The sequence below is a fragment of the Capra hircus genome, chromosome 18 (genome assembly GCF_001704415.2).
Source record: "Capra hircus breed San Clemente chromosome 18, ASM170441v1, whole genome shotgun sequence".
Classification (NCBI taxonomy): domain Eukaryota; kingdom Metazoa; phylum Chordata; class Mammalia; order Artiodactyla; family Bovidae; genus Capra; species Capra hircus.
In genome coordinates this window covers 11,846,755-11,868,197 of record NC_030825.1, presented here as the reverse complement: position 1 = coordinate 11,868,197, position 21,443 = coordinate 11,846,755, and the positions used below count along the sequence as shown (strand labels likewise).

Below are 21,443 nucleotides of genomic sequence, written 5' to 3'. Positions count from 1 at the left end.
CCTCGGGGTGGGACGTGGGTTTCTTCTCAGAGAAGAATGGAATGGTTCTTGTCTCAGTACCTGATGGAGTGAATGACCTGTGACTCACCCAGACGTTAGATAATCCAGTAATACAAGGGCCCACGTGGATGCTGAAATGTTTATATTGTGACATGGTTTCCACTGCAAGTGACTGGGCTTGTGAGAGGCTTGCAGTGTGGGGAGCACGAGGCTGTGCCCGCGGGAGAAGGGAACCGGGGCCCACGCCCTCGGCAACCACAGCTCGGAAGGGAAGGGGAGCCCGAGTGAAAGGGTGACCCACCCCCGCTGGGGGGTCAGGCCTGGGCCCGTGCCCACTGGTACAAGAGCAGAGGCTCAGTCCAGGCCAAATTCAATGTCCTCCCGGTCTTTTGCCTCGGACCCCAGGCGCTCCACGGGCTCCACCTCAGGTTGGACTTGATCCGTCTCAGGGCCGTTTCCTACAGAGTTAGGCAAGGGGTGGCTCAGTGTTCTGGGGAAGTGTGGTCAGCCTTCACCCCTTCCCGTGTGCCGGCCTCGAGATGGCCACACAGAATGGGGATCGTCTGTGCCAAGGGCTCCCTGTGTTGGGTTCGCAGTTGGGGAGCATAGTCTCGGAACACGGAGCTACCCCTGTGTGCTTGTGAGTAGCAGGCACTAACCAGCCGCCCCAATGGTGCCTCTCTCTAGTCATGGGCACAAGCCCCCAGGCTGGCGGGCCGAGTGGTGTGCGGTGAGTGGCTTCTCCTGCCCTGCCCACTGGGCACTGTGGGTGCTGCCCACACCTGCCGCAACTCCCTTCCCAGCTGGCATGTCACCTGTGCCATTCTGGGCATCCATGTGTGCAGCACCACCCTTGGGCCAGCTGCTGCCCTGGTCTCATCCCGTGTGATGAGACTGGTATCACTGGTCCCCTCCTTCCTTGATCGGGAAGGGCCGAGCCTGGAGGTGGTGGGGGAAGGGGGCAGCCTGGCAGCTCCTCAGCTCTCTGGCCAGTAATACTGCAAGTCACCCAGGTGGGAACACGCTCTAGCGGCCCCCGCAGTCTTTGGAGAGGCTGTGAATGACCCGCCACCACCGCTGAGAACATGGGATCCTGACGATAAAGGCCCAGGTGGCCACTGCTCTGGGCTTGGGTGGCCACTGTCTGTTTCGCCACCGAGAAGCTTTCAGCCCCTGTGACCTTGAAGGTCAGGGGACATTACCTGGAGTGGGGGCTGGAAGCAGGTCCCCATCGCCGTCCTCAGTGCATGGGGCAGGCACGGCTTCCCCCTTGCAGACTGGGGGCAGGGGTGGCAGTCCTGAGGGCTCCTCATCATCACCCAGCTCCTGAATCAGTGGGCGAGGGACCTCGCTCGCTCTCCTTTGGGTTTCCAGGTCCCTCTCTGGTGCCACTTTAAGTATGTCTCTGAAGGGCATCTCAGTCTCCACCCTCCAGGAGGTATCCTTGGGGACTGCAAATATACTGGAAAGCGTGTCTGAGGATGTGTTTTCCAGCGCTAGGAGTGAGATGTCGTCCACGTCAGGCTCGCTGGCGTCGTTCAGGCTCGAGACGGCTGTAATCTTTGGAAAGCACTGCTCCTGTTAAAAGGAAAAGACATGTTGAGCCATGCTGTTTTCACAGTAGCATCCCTAAAGTGCATGCTGCTAGTTCTGCGTTTCTGTCCATCATACTCTGGCACCACACCAGGACAGCCCCCGGGGAACACAGGTGGTCATGAGCCCTGCGGCCAGGTCTCCACTGGCACCCCCCCCTCCTCCCTCGGGTCTCCATGGGGCACGGGCCCACCCTGTCTGCTCCTGCTGCACCAGTCCCAACCTGGGTCCTGAACCAGGCATCTGTGAGCCTGGGCTCCTGGTGGGCTGCGCCTGCACCGGCTACCTAGCCCTGCGTTGGTGGTCAGGCCCCCAAAGGACTGGGTTCTGTGTCTGTGTCCTTGCTGTGATCACTGGCTCCCGCCCTGAGATTACGCCCCAGACCTCTCTCTCCTTCAGGCCCTGAGGGGCTCTGGTAATGTTGGGGGGAGGATCAGGTCACCTCAGGAGACATCCACGTCGAGCCCCTGCCCTCTCCTCCCTGCTCTCTCCTTTCCCTGCCCGGGTGTCATTGTCGTACCGGCACTCGCTAGATGAACATACAGACACGTCAAGGACAGAAGAAAGTCCAGGTAATAATGTACAGCACATGGTTATTAAAGATCAGTGATTAAAGATCTGTTCCCAAAAAACCCCGCAAGTGGCTAATTGTAGAACCCAGAGCAGGGAGCAGCAGTAAACCTTTCCTGAGGCTGAGGTAAAGGTCCCGGGTGTGTGAGGCATCAGGCAGGGCCTGCGACTCTCCAACAGACTTGGTCATCCACGGGGCTGGGAGAGGAGGGAAGTGGAAACGCGGGGACGCAGGTGAGCTCACCCTATCCCGGTCACCCAGAGATTCGCCGGCATTCACATCTTCCAAGTCGGGCAGGTCCTGGAAGAGGAAGTGACCCTGGTCAGCGGGAGGGTGCGCTCTCAGCATTCAGTCCTCAGAAGAGATGGGGCCACCCCACCAACCAACCACAGAGTGTGGAGGGGCCCACGGAGCAACCAAGACACTCGAGCCATGTGTGCACGCAGCACACTCGTGCACACTCGAGCCACATGTACACACACGTACACGTGGCCCCTCGAGCCGCGTGTACAGGCAGCACACGTGCTCCAGGTAACACTCCAGGTACCAGTGGCCACTCCAGGTTCCTGGATCTGGTCAGTGAAAGAGCTTTGTAAGGTGTGATGTGTTTCAAAATTTCCACCTCATTCTCCACTTCACTTTGGTATCATCCAGTTCATCTAGGGGGAACTGTACCTCCTACGTACAAATAGGGTCCTGAGGACCCTACCTGGCACAAAGTGAGTCTCTTTCGAACCTTTCCCGAAACTGGGGTGGGGAGGCAGCGCTTTTCTGTTCTGTGTCTTGGGGTATCTTCATCTGTAGCACCCCAGCCTGGCATGTGAGGCAGTCAGATGCCTGGACTCCAGAGCCAGACTGCCTGGGTTGCTGTTCCTGCTCCACCATTGTCTGGCTGCGTAGCCTTGGGCAAGGTGCTCTACTCTTTGTTTCTCAGTTTCCCCATCTGTAAAATGGGGATGATAACCTACCTCTTAAGAGTTACTGGAAGGGTTAAATCAGTTGATACAAGAGGTATTTAAAGTGGTGCCGGACAAAAAGGAAGAACAGTCAGTGTTAGCGTAGCATTGGGGTCCTGTATATGGTTGGTTCTCACACGTTAGGGCTGAAGCGCCCACTTTTGTTATATCTATATTAGACCCACTCAGAAAACTGGAAACAGCACGCTGAATGCTGACTGCTCAGCTGAACCTTCCTGAGCCACGTGAAATTGTAAAGTTGGGAGTGAAACACGAGTGTAGCAGTTTGTGAAGGAAGCGGGCAGAGGGCAGGCAAAGCCACGCAACACGGTCTGAATGGAAGCAGCTCGCCTGTGGGCAGAGAGGTGGCTCTCCTCTGGGGAAGCAGGGTGCAAACCTAAAGATGGGGGGACCAGCCCCTACTCCTCACCCCCCTAAAGCACAGTTCCCGGGGGTCGTGCCAAACGTGCATATCCCTAGGGATGCATTCTCGTGGGCACAGCGTGGAAGGCTGTCATCAGAGTGGACAGGCTGCAGGGAGGAGGGCCATTCCCAAGGATGTGATCGGGCCCAAGGTCAGGCGGCACCCATGAATCGGCCCTGGAGGACAGGACGCAGGACAGGCCAGGAAGATGGGCAGCTGTCCCAAAAGCACGCAAGGCTCTGCTGATTAAGTGTAGCTTTCCCAGCAGTTCCGTCTATGGCCAGAAGGAGCTGCTGAGAGGGTAACTTCTCACGGGGAAATGCATCAGGAGTTTCGTAGACATAGTTCAAGGGGTTCGTCTGGCCAGCGCTCTCAGTCTTGAAGGTGCACAGGCATGGATTCCCCACCGCCTGCCCCCAGGAAAGCTTATTGACTGCAGATGCTGAGCGCTGGGTCTGGGTGGCACCTCCACGGGAGGCCATGCAGGCCAGCCCACGGACCCCACTGAACTCAGGATTCAGAAGGTTTGTGTCTGATCAGACCAACACCAGCTATGCCGTGCGTGCTTCTCTGCGGGTGCAAGGGCTACGTACGTCGATGAAGAGCTGCTCCTTCGTCTCCAGTCTTGTGGCCTCCGGATTTTCAGCTCCATCGGGCTCGGTGCCTGATGCACTTTCAGTGGCCACAGTTTGGGGAGCCAATTCTAAGGACAACAGAGTTACAGTAATCTTGGAGTCTGTTTCATACACGGCAGTCAGACGGGCAATTGCAGTTAGGGTGGATTCCAAGAGAAAGGACAGAACCCTCGGGTCTGAAGACCTCTAGCCCTTGTGACAAGAGCTGAGGAAAAGGTTATGTGTGGAAGGGAAGGGAAGGGAGAGAGCACCCTCTTTCTACGGCCTGGAGATGGAAGTTCCAGCCAAGAGTCTATGCAGAACATGCAGGAACCTTGGAAAAAGCATGATCGCTTGACTAGGAGGTGAAGAAAGAAAGGCCATGGCGTCAGCGGGCAAGTTTCACAGCTCCTCCTGCTGCGAGAGTGTCAAGGAGACCCGTGACGTCCTTGCAGGGTTGCCCAGGGAATGCGGGGTCCAGACGGGGCTCCTCTCCTCCCCCTAGTCCCCTCCTGCTCCCGCCCACTGCTTCCTCTCCAGCCTCGGTCATCGGAAATGAGCGGCCCCGCTCTGCTCAAGTCACGCCAGCCCACTGTCCACCTTGGGGACTGACTAGGCCCAGTTTGACTCAAGAGCCACAGTGGGGCACCCAATTAGAATAACCAAGCAAGTGGATTTAGAAAACTTAGTGTCAAACAGAGGAACCTATCTCATGGATGAATTCATGTTGACTTAAATTACATTCTAGGTGTGTGTGCTCAGTCGCTAACTGGAGTCTGACTCTTTGTGACCCCATGGACTGTAGCCCGCCAGGCTCCTCTGTCCATGGGATTCTCCAGGCAAGAATACTGGAGGGGGTTGCCATTTCCTCCTCCAGGGGATTTTCCCAACCCAGGGATCAAACCGGCGTCTCTTGTATTGGCAGGCAGATTTTTTTTTTTTACCACTGCGTCACCTGAGAAGACATATTTTAGGTGTTCTGGGTTTGATAAAATATACTGTTAGTGTCTTGCCCATTTCTTTGAGCCACGCTGGACCGGATACTGGAGACACAGTCCGGGCTCCGCTCGTGGTCCTGTTGTGAGGTGGCATGTGTACATCACTTTACAGACCGAGCGGTCAGGGTGGAAGGCAGTCCGGGGCCCCTAGTTGGGAGCTGCCCCAGGTATAATGCACCCGTGCTTCCTTGACCACCTACCTGCCCAGGCAGCTCTGGGGCTCGCTGGCAGGGCCTCAGGGGGGAGCACCCCTTTCGGCTCCCCGACATCCAGAGGCAGCTCCTCCAGGAGGCTCGGCTCTTCTGGCTTCTCCGGGAACAGCTCATCCTTGGCCTCAAAGCTCTCCTTGACAAACTGCTCTATCTTCTGCCTCGTTTCTTTCTTTTCCTGAGGCTCTTCCTCTCCTCCCACTTCGGCGTCCACGTCCCCAGCACCGGCTGGCGTGGGCTCCTCCCCTGAGCACAAGCCCACAGGTGAGCGGGGATGGTCCTAGGAGGACAAGGAAGGACCCGCAGCCAAGGCCGAGGGTGGGCAGTGGGGACCTGCGGCAGGGCGGTCACCAGGGTGCTGGATAAACAGGCTGCACAGCCACTGGGGGGGTGCCCAGCAGGTGCAGTGCCGGCACAGGCCCCGGGAAGGCTGTACCGGGTGCTCTCAGGAGATGCGGGCTGAGGGACTGGGCCTAGGGCCACGATGTTTGCCCTGGCTTTCCAGCAGGTCAGCAGGTCAGGAACGTGTGTGTGTGCACACGTGTGCCAAAATGTTGATCAACACCCGACGTGAGGAGAGGGCACAGGTGTTCATCTGACCACTGTTTGAACAATGTCCGAATTAAACGCTGGAAAAGGGGGGGAAATGCAAACTGCAGGAGAATGTCCATTTCATTGGAATGTGAGTGGGCAGAGAGCAACAGAGCTGTGCCACTTTCTTCTATTAAAAAAAGGTATGCACCACACTCATAGGAAAAGCCAGGAAGTGCTCACACTGGACGTTGAGCAGTTCTTGCTGCAATTCTGTGATGACCCTTGCTTGTCTATGTTTTCTATGGGTAGTGTAGTCACGGTTTATAATTAGGGGAAAAACACTGTCATTTAAAAGTACACACGGAGGACTTCCTTGGTGGTCCAGTGGTTAAGACGCCTTGCTTCCACCTCAGGGGGTGAAGGTTTGATCCCTGGTTGGGGAACTAAGATCCCGCAAGCCAAAAAAAAAAAAAGGAAGGTACACACAGAGCCCCTGACTCTTTCCTCCTGCGTGTAGGAAGAGGGCAGGGTTCTTACTTATTAATGTGTCTTGAGCACTGTCCTCAAGTGAGGTCGAGGGCAGACGGATCCGTAGGCCTGTGAGCAAAGCGTTCCCGCCCTCGCCCCCCACCCCAGGATGACTCTCAGCACAGCTCGGGGGCCCTCCTGTGTCTCCCATAGGCCTCTGAGCAAAGCGTTCCCACCCTCGCCCCCCACCCCAGGATGACTCTCAGCGCAGCTCGGGGGCCCTCCTGTGTCTCGGGCTCACACCTTGCTCCTGGCTCGCTCTCTGCCGCTTCCTCTCCTCCGCCTGGCGCCTGATGGCCGCCAGGGCCTCGATGCTGTCCGTGATCTTCTTCCGCTCTCTCATCTCCCACTGCTGTCTCTCCTCCTTCTCCGCCGCGTACCCTCCCCGGGCCCAGGCCTCTGCACAAGCTCTGTTTAGCAGGATTAAAAACAAAAAACAAACCCCAGACCTCAGAAGTCAGGGGTTGGTGGCGGGGGAGCTGGTCTGAACTGTCACAGGTTAACAGTAAATCCAAAACATATACTCTCTGACCAAACTTGCTCTTTTTCCCCCAAATCAAACTAAAGGCACAGAGGGCATGTGACTGTAAGGAGACACACTAACGCAGGCACAGTTTCATCTTGAGAGTTCTAGTGGTTTTCAAAGCCCGTGTCAAAAGGTCAAAAGCATGCCTGACACAAGCAAAGAAAAATACAGAAAGTGAACGCCACCAAAATTAAAAAGGGGTGTCATGTAGAGAATCCCGTAAAAAAAGAACCCACAGAAAGTAAGAAAACAGCTGCAAATCAGATACTTGATTGGGGGTTGTATCTAGACTACATGAAGACCTATTACAGCTCACACAAAGTCAACACAACCTGAAGGTGGGCAAAGGTTAAAAGAAACTGCACTGGGGGAAAACACTCGGAAGAAAGTTAACCGCTAGATGGCTTGTTATCTGAAACATACAAAGTGTTTTAAAAGTGGCCAAAGAACTGGACCCCTCAGTAAGCAGTTAGGTAGAAAATAAGCTCATCGTTGGGTGACATCAGGAGAGTGCAAACCTAACCACTTGACACCCAATGGAACGACTAAAATCCAGAGTGCTGACAACACCAAAGGCCGGGAGGATGCGGGGTGACAGGAGTCCTCCTTCAGGGCTGGTGGGAATGCAAAATGGAGCAGCCACCTCATGAGACAGTTTGCCAATTCCAAAGCAAAGATCATCTTACTGTAAAATCCAGCAATCGTGCTCCCAAGTATTTACTCAAATGAGTTGAGAACAAATGTCCGTGCACACACACACACACACACACACACACACACCTGCACACAAATATTGATAGCAGCACTGTTCACGACAGCCTAATAGTGGAAGCGACCCTAATGTCCCTCAACTAATAAATCGTGGCCTTCCCAAACGGGAGATTATTTCACAGTGTTATTTTGGAAGCTTTTACTGACGCAGGCTGCAATGTGGGTGAACCTTAAAAATATGCTCAGTGGAAGAAGCCGGTCACAAAAGACCACGTATCGTGTGACTTCATCTATATGAAACGTCCTGAGTAGGCAAATCCGTATCGGCTCAGTGGTAGATCTGAGCCTGCCAATGCAGGAGACACAAGAGACATGGGTTTGATCCCCGAGTTGGGAAGATCCCCTGGAGGAGGAAATGGCAACTCCCATACTCTTGCCTGAAAAATTCCATGGACAGATAAGCCTGGTGGGCTATAGTCCGTGGGGTCGCAAAGAGTTGAACATGACTCATCACACAGCACACAGCATATGCAATGTCCAGAGCAGTCTAATCCACAGAGATAGAAAGTAGCTTTGTGGTTGTTGGGGCTGTCAGAGGTGGGATGGGGAATGACTGCTAATAAGTAAGGGTTACTTTGGGGAGTGATAAAAATAGTCTAGAATTGATTGTGGGGGTGGTTGGACAACTCTGAATATACTGAAAAACCATTGAATTGTACACTTGAAGTGAGCAAACTGTTCCAGGGGCCAGAGATAAGTAGGTTAACATAAGAGATGACATGGCTTGCTCTACTAGACCTGCCCTTTTACGGGGAAAGAGACTCTAAAAGAGGAAACAGGTATGTCAGAGGCAGATGTGTCCTACAAAAAGAAATCAGGCCAAAGAGACACTAGATGGAAGAGGCCAAGGTGTGGCTTAGATAGGTGGCTGGTCATGGAGATCTTCAGAAGGTGACAGGTGAACAAACCCCTGTGAAGATCACCCCAGGTTGAGAGAAGGTCAAGGACCCAGCACGGAACAGCTGGAGAGTGCTGAAATGAGGCTTCAAACCCAAGTGAAACCAGCTTTTGAAGAGGAGTCCTGCTATATCGTCCGCGGCAGGGCTCTCTCTGCAAAGGCCCAGCTCTTTCATGTTCCTGCTGGTCACGCTGCCCCAGGGTGCAGCAGGGAGATCACATTGGTTCCCTCCTGCTTGAGTCCCAAGTGATACTAACAGATAGACACAAAGACCTCGAGGTCGGTTTTGTCTCTACTTTCCGGAGACAGCCTGAGGCTGAGGAGGTTGGCAAGCTTGACTAGGGGCATAGGACCCGCAGCTGCAGAGCTGGGCTTTGCGGTCCGCCCCCAGGCCCTGCACGCCCACTGTCTGCCTTAAGGCCCAGGGCTGGGTGCCAGGGAGCTGGGAGCATCTCGGCCCGACTGCGCACAAGCAGGGATTCTGGCTGTCTCACCTGGTCCATGTGGAGGCTATCCCTTTGAAATTTGTGTTAGTTTGACTAAAATTTGGGAGTTCAAGTGTGTTTTTAAATGTCGGGTAATTCCAAGCTTCAGACTGCACTTCCTTTCAGGCCATCCCAGTTACTGAGGTTTTATTCTAAGCTGGAATGAATAGCAGCCTCAATCAAAAGGTAAATAAAAAAACCCAGATCAAAGCAGTGATGATACACATGGCAGCCCCAGGTTCAATATTCTTGATATGCAAACAGCTCTTAATGAAACAGAGCTTTCCTGGTGGCTCACATGGTAAAGAATCTGCCTGCAATGCAGGAGACCCAGGTTTGATCCCTGGGTTGGGAAGATCCCCTGGAGAAGGAAATGGCAACCCACTCCAGTATTCTTGCCTGGGAAATCTCATGGACAGAGGAGCCTGGCGGGCTTCAGTCATGGGTCGTAAAGAGTCAGAAATGATTGAGCAATTATCACTTATGAATCAATAAGAAAAATCTACCCAAAAGGAAATTGGAAAGAGGTCATGAATGCAGTATTCACAGAGGAGGAAACTTTAAATGTCCAACAAAGGTGGTAAAAACGATGAATTTCATTTGTTACCCAAAAATGCAAATGACGTACTATCTTCACTCATCAATTAACCTGGCTACTTTTTTTTTTTTAACATGGCTGTGTCTGGGAAAGTTATAAGTGATACAAACATTCTAGAAACTATAAGTGCCTTTTAAAAGTCTTAAACTACAGTCTTTAATCCAGCAATACAACTCAGAATTCCACCCTAAGGAAATAACTAGCCATGGGATCAGAGACTTCATATAGAAGGATAGTTATCAAAGGATTATGAAAAAATCCAGGAATAAGTGCTGAAAACAGGGAATTTCCTATTATAAACAGTCATGTAAGCCATTAAACTTACCTCACTGGAATATATAACAGAGGTGTGGGAATGCTCAAAAATCAGAAAATTAAAAAAAAACTTACCTGTTGAGCATGCTCAACTGTTACAGAGTGTTATTAAAAGGCTTTTCGCTCCCTTACCTGTCCTTGGGAAAAACTGGTCTGTCATCCAGGTATGTTAAGTGTTTTAGCCGGACGGTGAGTGTCCTTCGGTAGTTGGGGATGTTCTTAATTACCGGGTTCCCCATCAGATTCAGCACACGCTGGAAGCACAGAGGCAGAACCTCATTAGGCACTGAGAAAAAGATGCACTTAAAACATATCACTTGCACGTTGCGCTGAGAAGAAATACAAAGACAGGGAGTGTCAACGTGAAATCCTGAGGACGGTCTCAGAGAAGCCGGGGCTGTCGCTGTTCCTGTGCCGCTCAGCATGCCATCAGAGCCGTCCTGAGAATCGGGTATCCCTTTATCTACTTGAACTTGAACTCGCACTGTCCTTCCAGAACAGTGCTGGAAAACCCTCCCGGAGCCCTTCCCGAGGGCGGTGATTTTGCTCGCCCAGTCTCTTTTGCTGGAACTAGTCTCTGATTGATCTCTTTTCTGTCCTTCCAGGACCCGTTTTAAAAATATGCACACAGCGGCTGGACAGATAAGAGACGGGGACCAAGGGGACGGGATGCAGAGCGCCCTCTCAGCTACCCCAAAGCCCCTCTTGCCAGGCTTACAGGTCTCCTGGATGTCAAGCTGGGACCAGGAGAGGGACAGCGACAGAGCAGTGCCAGTGTGCCGTTCCCCCGTCCTTAAATCCTGTCACCTCCTCTCCGGGGAGGGGCGGGGGGAGCGGATCCATCAAGGTGACACGTGGGTGAAGCATTTAAAATGGGTTTGCCTAAACTGGTGAAATGGTTTTTCTATCTAAAGTGCTTTTTGTTGTTGGAGAAAATGAATCTATTGTGAACTGGTTACTTTAGCATTTTCCAAACTTCATTCTCATCTGGCCATCATGGTTCTTGTCACAGGTTCAAGAGGCCTGTCCTGCAGGGCTGGGTGTGGGGAGTAGTGCGCCCCGGGGAGGGCACGTGTGTGTGGGGAATGCAGAACCCGCCAGAAAACCACCCTGCGACAGACACCTGCAGCAAACTCATCTGCTGCAACCCTAACCCCAGCGCCTCAGAATGTGGCTGCATTTGGAGACAGGGTCTTAGAAGAGGTGATCAAGATTAAATGATGTCACTAGGGTGAGCCCTGATCCCATAGGTCCTTGTACAAAGAGGAGATTGGGAGACAGGCTGTGAAGGCCACATGAGAACTCGGGGAGAAGATGACTGTCTACACGCCAACGAGGGAGGCCTCAGGAGAAAGCAAGCCTGCCCCGCACCTTGATTTAGGATTTCTAGTCTCCGGAATCATGAGAAAATAAATTTCTATTGTTTAAAACACCCAGCCTGGTACCTTGTTATGACAGCCAGGCCCCTCAGAAAAGTATTAGTATTCAGCTGTGTATTGTCATGCCATATGCTGGTGGCTATATGAATGTTAAACTAGTTCTTGGTGCCAGTCTGCACTGGAGATTACTCCTGAACTATGCTTTCCTAATATCAATAACCTCAGATATGCAGATGATACCACCTTTATGACATACAGTGGAGAAGAACTAAAGAGCCTCTTGATGAAAGTGAAAGAGGAGAGTGAGAAAATTGGCTTAAAACCCAACATTCAGAAAACTAAGATCATGGCATCTGGTCCCATCACTTCATGGCAAATAGATGGGGAAACAATGGAAACAGTGACAGACTTTATTTTGGGGGGCTCCAAAATCACTGCAGATGGTGACTGCAGCCACGAAATTAAAAGACGCTTGCTCTCTGGAAGAAAAGTTATGACCAACGTAGACAGCACATTAAAAAGCAGAGACGTGACTTTGCCAACAAAGGTCCATCTAGTCAAAGCTATGGTTTTTCCAGTGGTCATGTATGGATGTGAGAGTTGGACTATAAAGAAAGCTGAGCACCGAAGAATTGATGCTTTTGAACTGTGGTGTTGGAGAAGACTCTTGAGATTCCCTTGGACTGCAAGGAGATCCAACCAGTCCATCCTAAAGGATATTAGTCCTGAATATTCATTGGAAGGACTGAGGCTGAAGCTGAAACTCCAATACTTTGGCCACCTGATGCGAAGAGCTGACTCACTGGAAAGGACCATGATGCTGGGAAAGACTGAAGGCAGGAGGAGGAGGAGACGACAGAGGATGAGATGGTTGGATGGCATCACTGACTCAATGGACATGATTTTGAGTAAACTCCTGGAGCTGGTGATGGATAGGGAGGCCTGGTGAGCTGCAGTCCATGGGGTCACAAAGAGTCAGACATGACTGAGTGACTGAACTCAACTGAACTGATGCTTTCCCTACTGTTTTCTTTTAAATGGATTCACTTTTCCCTTGCTTACCCAGGCCCTAAGCAGGAAACAATGAACTGAGGGTTTCCGTGTGCTATTTGGAAAATATTTTTTTCCTAGTACACATGACAACACATACACACTGAAAAGCAAGGAAATTGTCCCAGGCTGCTGGAGTTGAGGCGAGAAGATACAGGAGCTGCCTGCAGGGGTTGCCATGGACTAGAAGATGGGAGCACTCAAGCACCACAAATTAAAATGACAGAAAGGTTAAGTCACTCCAAATACTGTATCTTTAAATCTATCTGTCCACAGTGATAAAGAAAAACCCTTCACTGTCATCTTTAGAGGTCCCTAGGTTCTGGATCCATGTCTCTGAAAACTGATACATAAAAAGAAAAACAAAGACGCCTTCATCCCAGTGTTTTCTGCATACACTTTACATTAGGGATGTAAATTGTTGATGAGCAAAAGTGCTCTTTGTGGAAGCATCGCGGCTAAGAAAGGCGGAAGGAATAAGAGAATTAGAATATGATCCCTGAGCGACTGCTGATGAACTCACACAGGGAGGCAGTGTGCCTGGGAGCTGTTGGAACAGTCGGGGGAAGGGAGGCCAAGTGCTGGATCAGACTGAAGCCGGATCAGACTGGCAGCAGTCAAACCCACTAGTGACACTTCAAGTTGCAACAAGAGGCAACCAGGTGTTACGCTTGTCCTTACTGATGCCACAGCTGACCTCAGGCTTATATTCTGAGCCTGGATCTAACCAGGCCTCTGGCTCCATCATCATTTTACAGGAGATACTGGAGACAGCAGAACACGTTAGACCACACCATGAGGATGCAGTTGACTGAATCCAGGGTGTGGCTGACATCCAGAGGGACCTGGTTTCTTCAGCAGATTCTTGGCAGGGTGGTGCGGGGGAGAGGAAGAGACAAGCGGGGAGGGCTGTGATGAGATGCATAATCCAAATACAATGTGTGGGTCTGGTTTGGATTGGTAAAATCTGATGGTCTTGAAGCTCAACATTTAGAAAACTAAGATCATGGCATCTGGTCCCATTACTTCATGGCAAATAGATGGAGAAACAGTGGAAACAGTGACAGACTATTATTTTGGGCTCCAAAATCACTGCAGATGGTGACTGCAGTACTCCTTGGAAGTAAAGTTATGAGCAACCTAGCATATTAAAAAGCAGAGACATCACTTTGCCAACAAAGATCCGTCTAGTCAAGGCTATGGTTTTCCCAGTGGTCATGTATGGATGTGAGTGCTGGACTATAAAATAGTCTGAGAGCTGAAGAACTGATGCTTGGAGAAGACTCTTGAGAGTCCCTTGGACTGCAAGGAGATCCAACCAGTCTATCCCAAAGGAGATCAGTCCTGGGTGTTCATTGGAGGGACTGATGTTGAAGCTGAAACTCTAATACTTTGTCCACCTCATGCGAAGAGCTGACTCATTTGAAAAGACCCTGATTCTGGGAAATATTGCAGGTGGGAGAAGGGGATGACAGAGGATGAGATGGTTGGATGACATCACTGACTCAATGGACATGAGTTTGGGTAAACTCCAAGAGCTGATGATTGATAGGGAAGCGTGGCATGCTGTGGTCTGTGGGGTTGCAAAGAGTCAGACATGACTGAGTGACTGAACTGAACTGAATCCAATGGTCAAAACACATGCTTGAGGCAAATGGAGAAAACTGAACATAGACTGGGTATTAACTGTCATTCTGATACTATTTTAGGTATAATAACAGTACTGTAATGATGCTTTTTAAAAAGTCGTTATCTGTCAGGAATACACACTGAAACTGTAGGTGAAATGACAGGGCATTTGGCATTTAAAACACAGCAGCTAAAAATAGAGGGGAAAAGTGTGATGGGTGTTCAGAAGGCGGGGAGAAAGGAAGAGGGGAGGGAGGGAGGGGAGAAGAAAAGAGACTTGCTGCCTACGGAACACAAGGCAACACTTGTGTGCGGGGGCGTGTCCCCACCCCCACTCCGCACTGCGTGGCATGCAGGACCTTCCCTGACCAGGGACTGAACCCAGGCCCCTGCCCTGGAAGCTCGGGGCCACAACCACTGGGCCACCAAGAAAGTCTCCAGTGTGCGTGCTTCTTTTTGTTTGTTTGTTTGTTTTTTACCAAGTCAGGCATGCTCTCAAGAACGCTCAGAATCCTGGGGTCGCTCAGCTTGTTGTGGGAAAGGTCAAGGACGCAGAGTCTGGCACACTCCCTGAGATGCTGAATGTCCTCCACGGTCTCTAAGTGGTTGTGCGCCATCTGGAGTGTGTTCAGGACTGGCAGGCAGGCTGGAAGGGGGAGTGGACAGAGGTGAGCGACCTGGGCAGCAAAGAGAATGTTAAGACCCTCCTGCAGGGGACAGCGGTGGACACGGGTCTAGAGAACAACACCACCAACACCACCCCCAAAATCACCCCCACCACCCCCCAACCCCCACCCCAACCACCAACCGCCCCCCGCAACCCACCACCAACCCCACCACCAACCCCACCCACCAACCACCAACCATCGACGACCACTGGCACCCACCACCCCCTCACCCCCACCCCCACCACCCCCACCCCCCACCACCCCCACCCCCACCACCCCCACCTCCACCCACCAACCCCACCCACCAACCCCAACCCCACTCCCACCACCCACCACCACCACCCACCACCACCCACCACCATCCGCACCCCCACACCCCTCACCCAAACAACCCCCATCCCCACCACCAACCACCACCAACAACCACCATCACCACCTAACACCCCCACCCCTACCCCCACCCACCACCCACCACCACCCCCACCCCCACACACCACCACCAACCACCACCACAACCCCCACCCCCACCCCCACCAGCAACCACCACCACCAACCACCATCCCCACCCACCACCACCCACCAGTATCCGCACCCCCACAGCCCCCACCCAAACAACCCCCACCCCCACCACCAACCACCACCACCAACCACCACCCAACACCCCACCCCTACCCCCACCCACCACCAACCACCAACTACACACCACCAACCACCAACCAGGCACCACCAACCACCAAACACCACCCCCACCCCCACCACCAACCACCACCAACAACCACCACCCACACCCACCACCACTACCACCCCCAAGCCCACCCCCTCCCACCCCCCCACCTCCAAGCCCACCCCCAACACCAACCACCACCCCCACCCCCACCACCCCCACCACACCCACACCAACCACCAACCACCAACGACATACCACCACCCCCACCACCCACCCCCACCACCAACCACCCCTACCCACCACCCCCACCACCAACCACCCCTACTCACCATCCCCACCCCCACCCACCACACCCCCACCCCCACCACCACCACCAACCACTACCCCCGCCACCACCACCACCAACCACCCACCACCACCAACCACCACTACCAACCACTACCCATCCCCACCACCACCACTAGGACTACCACTCCCACTCCACCACCAACCACCAACCACCACCACCCCCACCCCACTACTAACCACCCTCACCTACCACCAACCACCAATGACCACCTGCACCCACCACCCCCTCACCCCCACCCCCACCCACCACCCCCGCACCCCCACTGCCCCCCCACCCCACCACCACTCCCCCACCCCTCACCACCCTCCACCACCCCTCACCCCACCCCACCACCACCCCTCACCCCATCCCCCCATCCCCCCCCCACCACCCCCCACCCCCCACCATCACCACCACCACCATCACCACCACCGCCACCGCCGCCGCCACCGCCGCTGCGGCAGGTCTTTCTTACAGAGGTTTTCGATGGTCTTAATGTAGTTGTTGCTGATGTTGAGAGCATCCAGTTTCTGCAGAGGTTCTAGGTTCTCAATCTTATGGAGCAAGTTCACTTGTAAGAAGAGGCAGCGCAGTTCCGTCTGGGCCTCGAGGTTCTCGATTTTCTGGATGCCATTGCACTCCAGCCAGAGGCAGCGCAGCCCCGTGTACTCTTCCAGGTTCTCGATGCGGTCAAAGCCTGGCGGGAAGGAAGGGGGTATTTGTTGGGCTCCCACACACACAGAGGCACAAGTCTCATTCTCTTTTATGCCTACTCGCCTTGGAGAAGGAAATGGCAACCCAGTCCAGTATTCTTGCCTGGAGAATCCAATGGACAGAGGAGCCTGGTGGGCTAGGGTCCATGCGGTCACAGAGTCAGACACGACTAATGCGACTCAGCACGCAGGCACACACGGCCAGCATCCACACATCCCTCCTCAGGCACACCACTGCCTCTTTGAGAATACCCCGTCCTGATCCTTGCCCTATGGCTCTCTGCAGGGAGCTGGTCGTGCTGAGCCACGTGGGGCCAACCTTTGGAGCCCTGCGGAGCTTTGGCTGGCTCTACTGAAAGAGGCAACTTTCTGCGAGAATTGCCCACCTGGTAGGGTGGAGCCTAACTTCCCTTCTCGCCTGGGAGTAGGTGGGAGTGAGGCCGCTGCCCTGCCTGAAATGAATGAGCGCAAGGGAACGCAGGGCTTCAGAAGGGGGAGAGGCAGCCTCGTGAAGACGTGCGGTGAGAAAATCCAGCAGTACCTGAAGCCAGTGCAAACTTCAGGTCTTGCTTTCTGGTATGGCTCAGTTTTATGAGCCACATTTAAGGAGAGGAAAACCAACATTTTTGTTTCCTTGAGTAACTCGTTATAGATTTGTACTTCACGGTTCATCTGCTGTTGCCAAATGTTTTGAAAGTCACTTGGTTGCCTGAAAAGTTTTAACCAGAAGTTTGTGTTTTGTTTTAAAAAATATATTTTATTTGGCTGTGCTGGGTCTTAGTTGTGGCATGTTCAGGGATCTAGTTCCCTGACCAGGGGTCGGACCCAGGTGCCCTGTGTTGAGAGTGCAGGATGTTAGCCACTGGACCACCAAGGAAGTCCCAAACCCAAAGTTTTGATGAAAAAAGGGTGAAAGCAACGGTGAGGAAGAACCACCCGACTAACCCATTCCCAGGTGCCGACCCTCTGAAATAGTATCAAATAATAATTTCTTAAGTTGGTAGGCGTAGGGTTAATTTGCTAGGCAGCAGTAGATAATATAGGCACCTCTCAGTCGTCCTCCTCTTCCCACCTCTTAAATACGGGTCCCCTGGGGTCTGCCCTCCTGTGTCATCTCATCACTGCTACACCTAGACACTGAGTGGAGGATTTGGCGGGGGGGCAAGGTGGATGTGAGAAGACCAGCTAGGGGTCCTTCCCCACCTTTAAAGGATATTGCAGCTGGAGCCCTCCATGAATCTCCCTGGCACAGTGTGAATCTCCTCATAGCAGCCGACCTGTCCCCCAAGACACCAAGAGCATCCTCAGCATATCCATCTTTTTATCTCCAGCACTGCGCCCTGTGCCCCCACAGAAGCCTCTCAGTATACATTTACTGAATAAAGGGCCATGTGGATGGCCCAATGAAGCAGGCTGACCGTCCCAAATTCAGCATCAACTGGGAATTATGGCTCTGCTTTGTCACTGCGAGGAAGAGCCCTGTCTATGAACCTGAACTTAAGTTGACATGTGACCACTGGACACCACCACAGTCCTTCACAATGTGTCCCTCCCAACTGCAGAGTATTTACAAGTAGTTAGTGGTCTGGGAAACTATGAGTCCTTTAGCAAATACAAATAAAAGATGCCAGTATGTTTCCCCGAAACTCGTATAAACTCTAGTCATGTAAGACTCTTCCAAGAAATGTTATTGCTTTCCCATGCATCTCCACTAAACCTTGAAATTTCTGCTTAAATGTAAGAAATCTAGATGATCCCTGTGAGTAATTCCTTATACTGCTAGGGTCTTATCATCTGACACAAGGTACCTCCTCCACCCGATCCTTACCTTTATAGTGTAAATACAGCGTATCATTCAGTGCTGGGGTAATGTAAAGCTTGTGCTGCTTGCAAAGCTTTTGCAGAAACTTTTTAGTCATTCTGTTGAATGAAAAACATGAACGAGAAATTGATTTCAGTTTGTCAGCTGTAAGATATATCCCGGAAATTCTTTGCCACGTGCATTCCATCTCCAAATTCCACAACCTTCTGTATGCCTGATGACACTGCTTGCTTGTTTATAGCTTTCAGGGCCTCATCCAATATTGTGACTTTCAGCATTCTTAAAAATTGCAGCGTATGTTCTCATGGAAATACCTTTGTGTCATCAAGAACTCCTAATGTGTGCCTCTCTCCAGGTTTGGCATTAAAGTTTAATAGATCGCAGTTAGTTATGCCACAGAGGCATAACTAACCATCCTGACTCTGACTCATAACTAACCATCCTGACTCTGACTCATAACTAACCATCCTGACTCTGTTACTAATCCTCAGACAAGGAGCTGTCTAGTTAATCTTCATGAGCCCCAATTTCCTTATCTGGACAAAGGGGAGATCATAACATCATAACATGTGTAAAAGTGTACGGAGAGTGGTGGCAGCATGTCCACGTACCTGGCGCCACGATCTTCCTTGTCGGCTGTTTGGTGTGCTAAGCGACCATCTGACCAGCTATCACCACTCTGCTTCTGCTCACTGAGGCAGGAAGTGTTTGAAGGACCCACACATGTTTCCTTAGGATCATTCATTTCTGTAAGATAAGAGATTGGTTCTGTAGAGAGCAAGACATGTATAAAAAAAATTTCCCTCTACTTCAACTTGATGAATAATTGTCTGCCTTTAGTGTAGAATCAGTGCTATTTAAATGTATCACAATTTTTAAAGCATTGTTAAGGATTATGAGAATTTCACTTCTAGGCAGATCTTTGAAAAAACCTCTTGTACAGATGGACAAGCGGATGTGTGCAAACATACTCACTTCTGCATTATTTGTAATAGCTAAAACCAGTGAACAATGCAAATGTCCATTCACAGGGACGGGTTAAATAAAGCAATGGGTCATTATTCTGCCTTGCAATAGAATGCACAGATAGGGAAAGAGAGAGACAGACATGACTGAAAGAACCCACACAAAATTCTAGAGGAGGGGAAAATGGAATGGGACTAGAAATAGTGGTGGGGTAGGGAGAAAACATCAAATATATCTGAAATGTTCTCTTTATCTTTAGAAATATTTATTTGCGCTGGATCTTAGCTGTGGCATGTGAGATCTTCAATCTTCATTGCGCCAGGTGGGATCTTTAGCTGTGGTATTGTGAGATTTAGTTTTCTGACCAGGGATTGAACCCACTCCCTGTGTTGGGAGCATGGAGCCAGTGGACCACCAGGAAAGTCCCCCAGTGCATTTAATCTTAAGGGCTGTTTGCTGCTGCTCTCTGGGTGTCCCTATGGACTCTCGAGAGATTAAACATTCTGTGTGTGGGACTGTGTCTTACAGTTCCCCATTTCCCACTGCATACAATGCCCAGCTGCAAGAGGGACCAGATGATGGTTTAGGGTAATGAAGAATGTGTATGAGTGTGAAAGTCACTCAGTCGTGTCTGACTCTTTGCGACCCCACGGACTATACAGTCCATGGAATTCTCCAAGCCAGAATACTGGAGTGGGTAGCCTTTCTCTTCTCCAGGAGATCTTCCCAACCCAGGGATCAAACCCAGGTCTCCCGCATTGCAGGTGGATTCTTTACCAGTTGAGCTACAAAGGAAGCCCAATGAAGAATAGGTGCTCAATATATATAATAATTGATTGGTTATATTAATACCAAAACTACCATTTATTACTGACCCACTGTATGCAAGTCACTCTAATTGTAACTATCCTGGCTTGCGGAGGATGAGACTGCCCTAGAGAGAGGTTAAGCTCTGGGCAAACCGCCATAAGACTGGCAAGTTGCAGAGGGGTAGTGTGAACCCAGAGTAACTTGCTCCAAACATATGTGTGTCCATAGTACAACATGGCTTCCCTATAGCAACTCATACAGGGCTTGCCTGGACAGTCATTGCTTACAACTGTTGGCTGGGTTCAAAGAATGAAACACAAATCAAGCAGTTTCTTTATCAGTCCCTAAAAGGTTTCCCTTATGATTGAAGCCAAGCAACAGGAGAGGCTATCTTCTAAGCCTATTCAGGAAAACTTTGGTGAGGAGTCACCAGGTGATCCCAGAAACACCAGCTCGTCACTCACTCTGTCCACCAATCAGGCACTGGACTGGACACTGCCAGTTCATTTGGGGTGTCTGCCCTGACATAGCTTGCCATCCAGAGGGAGAGAGAGCCTTTGATCTTACATAGTGAAGGCAATGAAGGGATACATTCAAAAGCTGGGCTGTGAGGGGAATGGTTTCTTGGGCGAGGGCTTGGGCTCTTGGCGTCCAAGCGTAAGTCTGTTCTACCATTGACTGGCTGAGGGTAATCTGTTTGGAGCAAGTTCTTTAACTTCTTTAAGTTCCAGATAAATTATCTGTGTGACCTGGCAAGAGGAGTGCCTACCACAGAGGGCTGGCCTATGGTTGGAATGTGGTGAGTGCATGGTACACAACCTTCAGTAAGTGTGGGCCGCTGCTGTTATTATTTTTTGGCCGCGTCTTGTGGCACGCAGAATCTTAGTTCCCCGATCAGGGATGGAAACCCATGCCACCAACAGTGGAAGCTTGGAGTCTTAACCACTGGACCGCCAGGGAAGACCCTGTTATTATTATTACGGTTACTGCTGGCTGTGAAGACCAGGTATGTGGTGCTGGGCGCAGCCCGTCGCCCCCCTCGCCTCCCTGGGGCGGTGGTCTGCACCTTCCTTGCGGCCACCTTCGCCTGCGTTCCCGTGGTCACCAGCCGACTCCTCCACACCAGGCTCCTGCGCGCAATCTTGCTCCGCTATCCCGTCCATCACAGGCTCTGAGGCCTCGGGGTGCATGTTTATTTCGGAAACACCGAACACCCTGTAGCAGTGGGAGCCGGGTTCTGCGGGATCGCTACGGCCCCTAGCCCAGAAGGCCACCGGAGCCCGCGTCGTTGGCAGCCCAACGCTTCCCTGGTCTCCACGGCAACCGCCGCACACGCGCACTCCGGCAGGCCTGAGCGTCGGAACGCCGGGGGCGGGTCCAGCAACGGCCAC

At 51.9% G+C, this 21,443-nt stretch overlaps 1 protein-coding gene across 1 annotated transcript; it reads right to left on the bottom strand.

The window, feature by feature from the left end:
• On the bottom strand, window positions 126–21,355 carry DNAAF1 (dynein axonemal assembly factor 1). The gene is made up of 12 exons (XM_018061783.1): window positions 21,119–21,355; window positions 18,888–19,023; window positions 18,283–18,374; window positions 16,217–16,438; window positions 14,558–14,724; window positions 10,153–10,274; window positions 6,671–6,837; window positions 5,357–5,611; window positions 4,138–4,247; window positions 2,408–2,464; window positions 1,203–1,578; window positions 126–458 (listed from the first exon to the last, which is right to left on the bottom strand). Exons 1-12 carry the CDS (start codon window positions 21,240–21,242, stop codon window positions 355–357), a joined length of 1,932 nt encoding a protein of 643 aa, XP_017917272.1. The 5' UTR covers window positions 21,243–21,355; the 3' UTR covers window positions 126–354.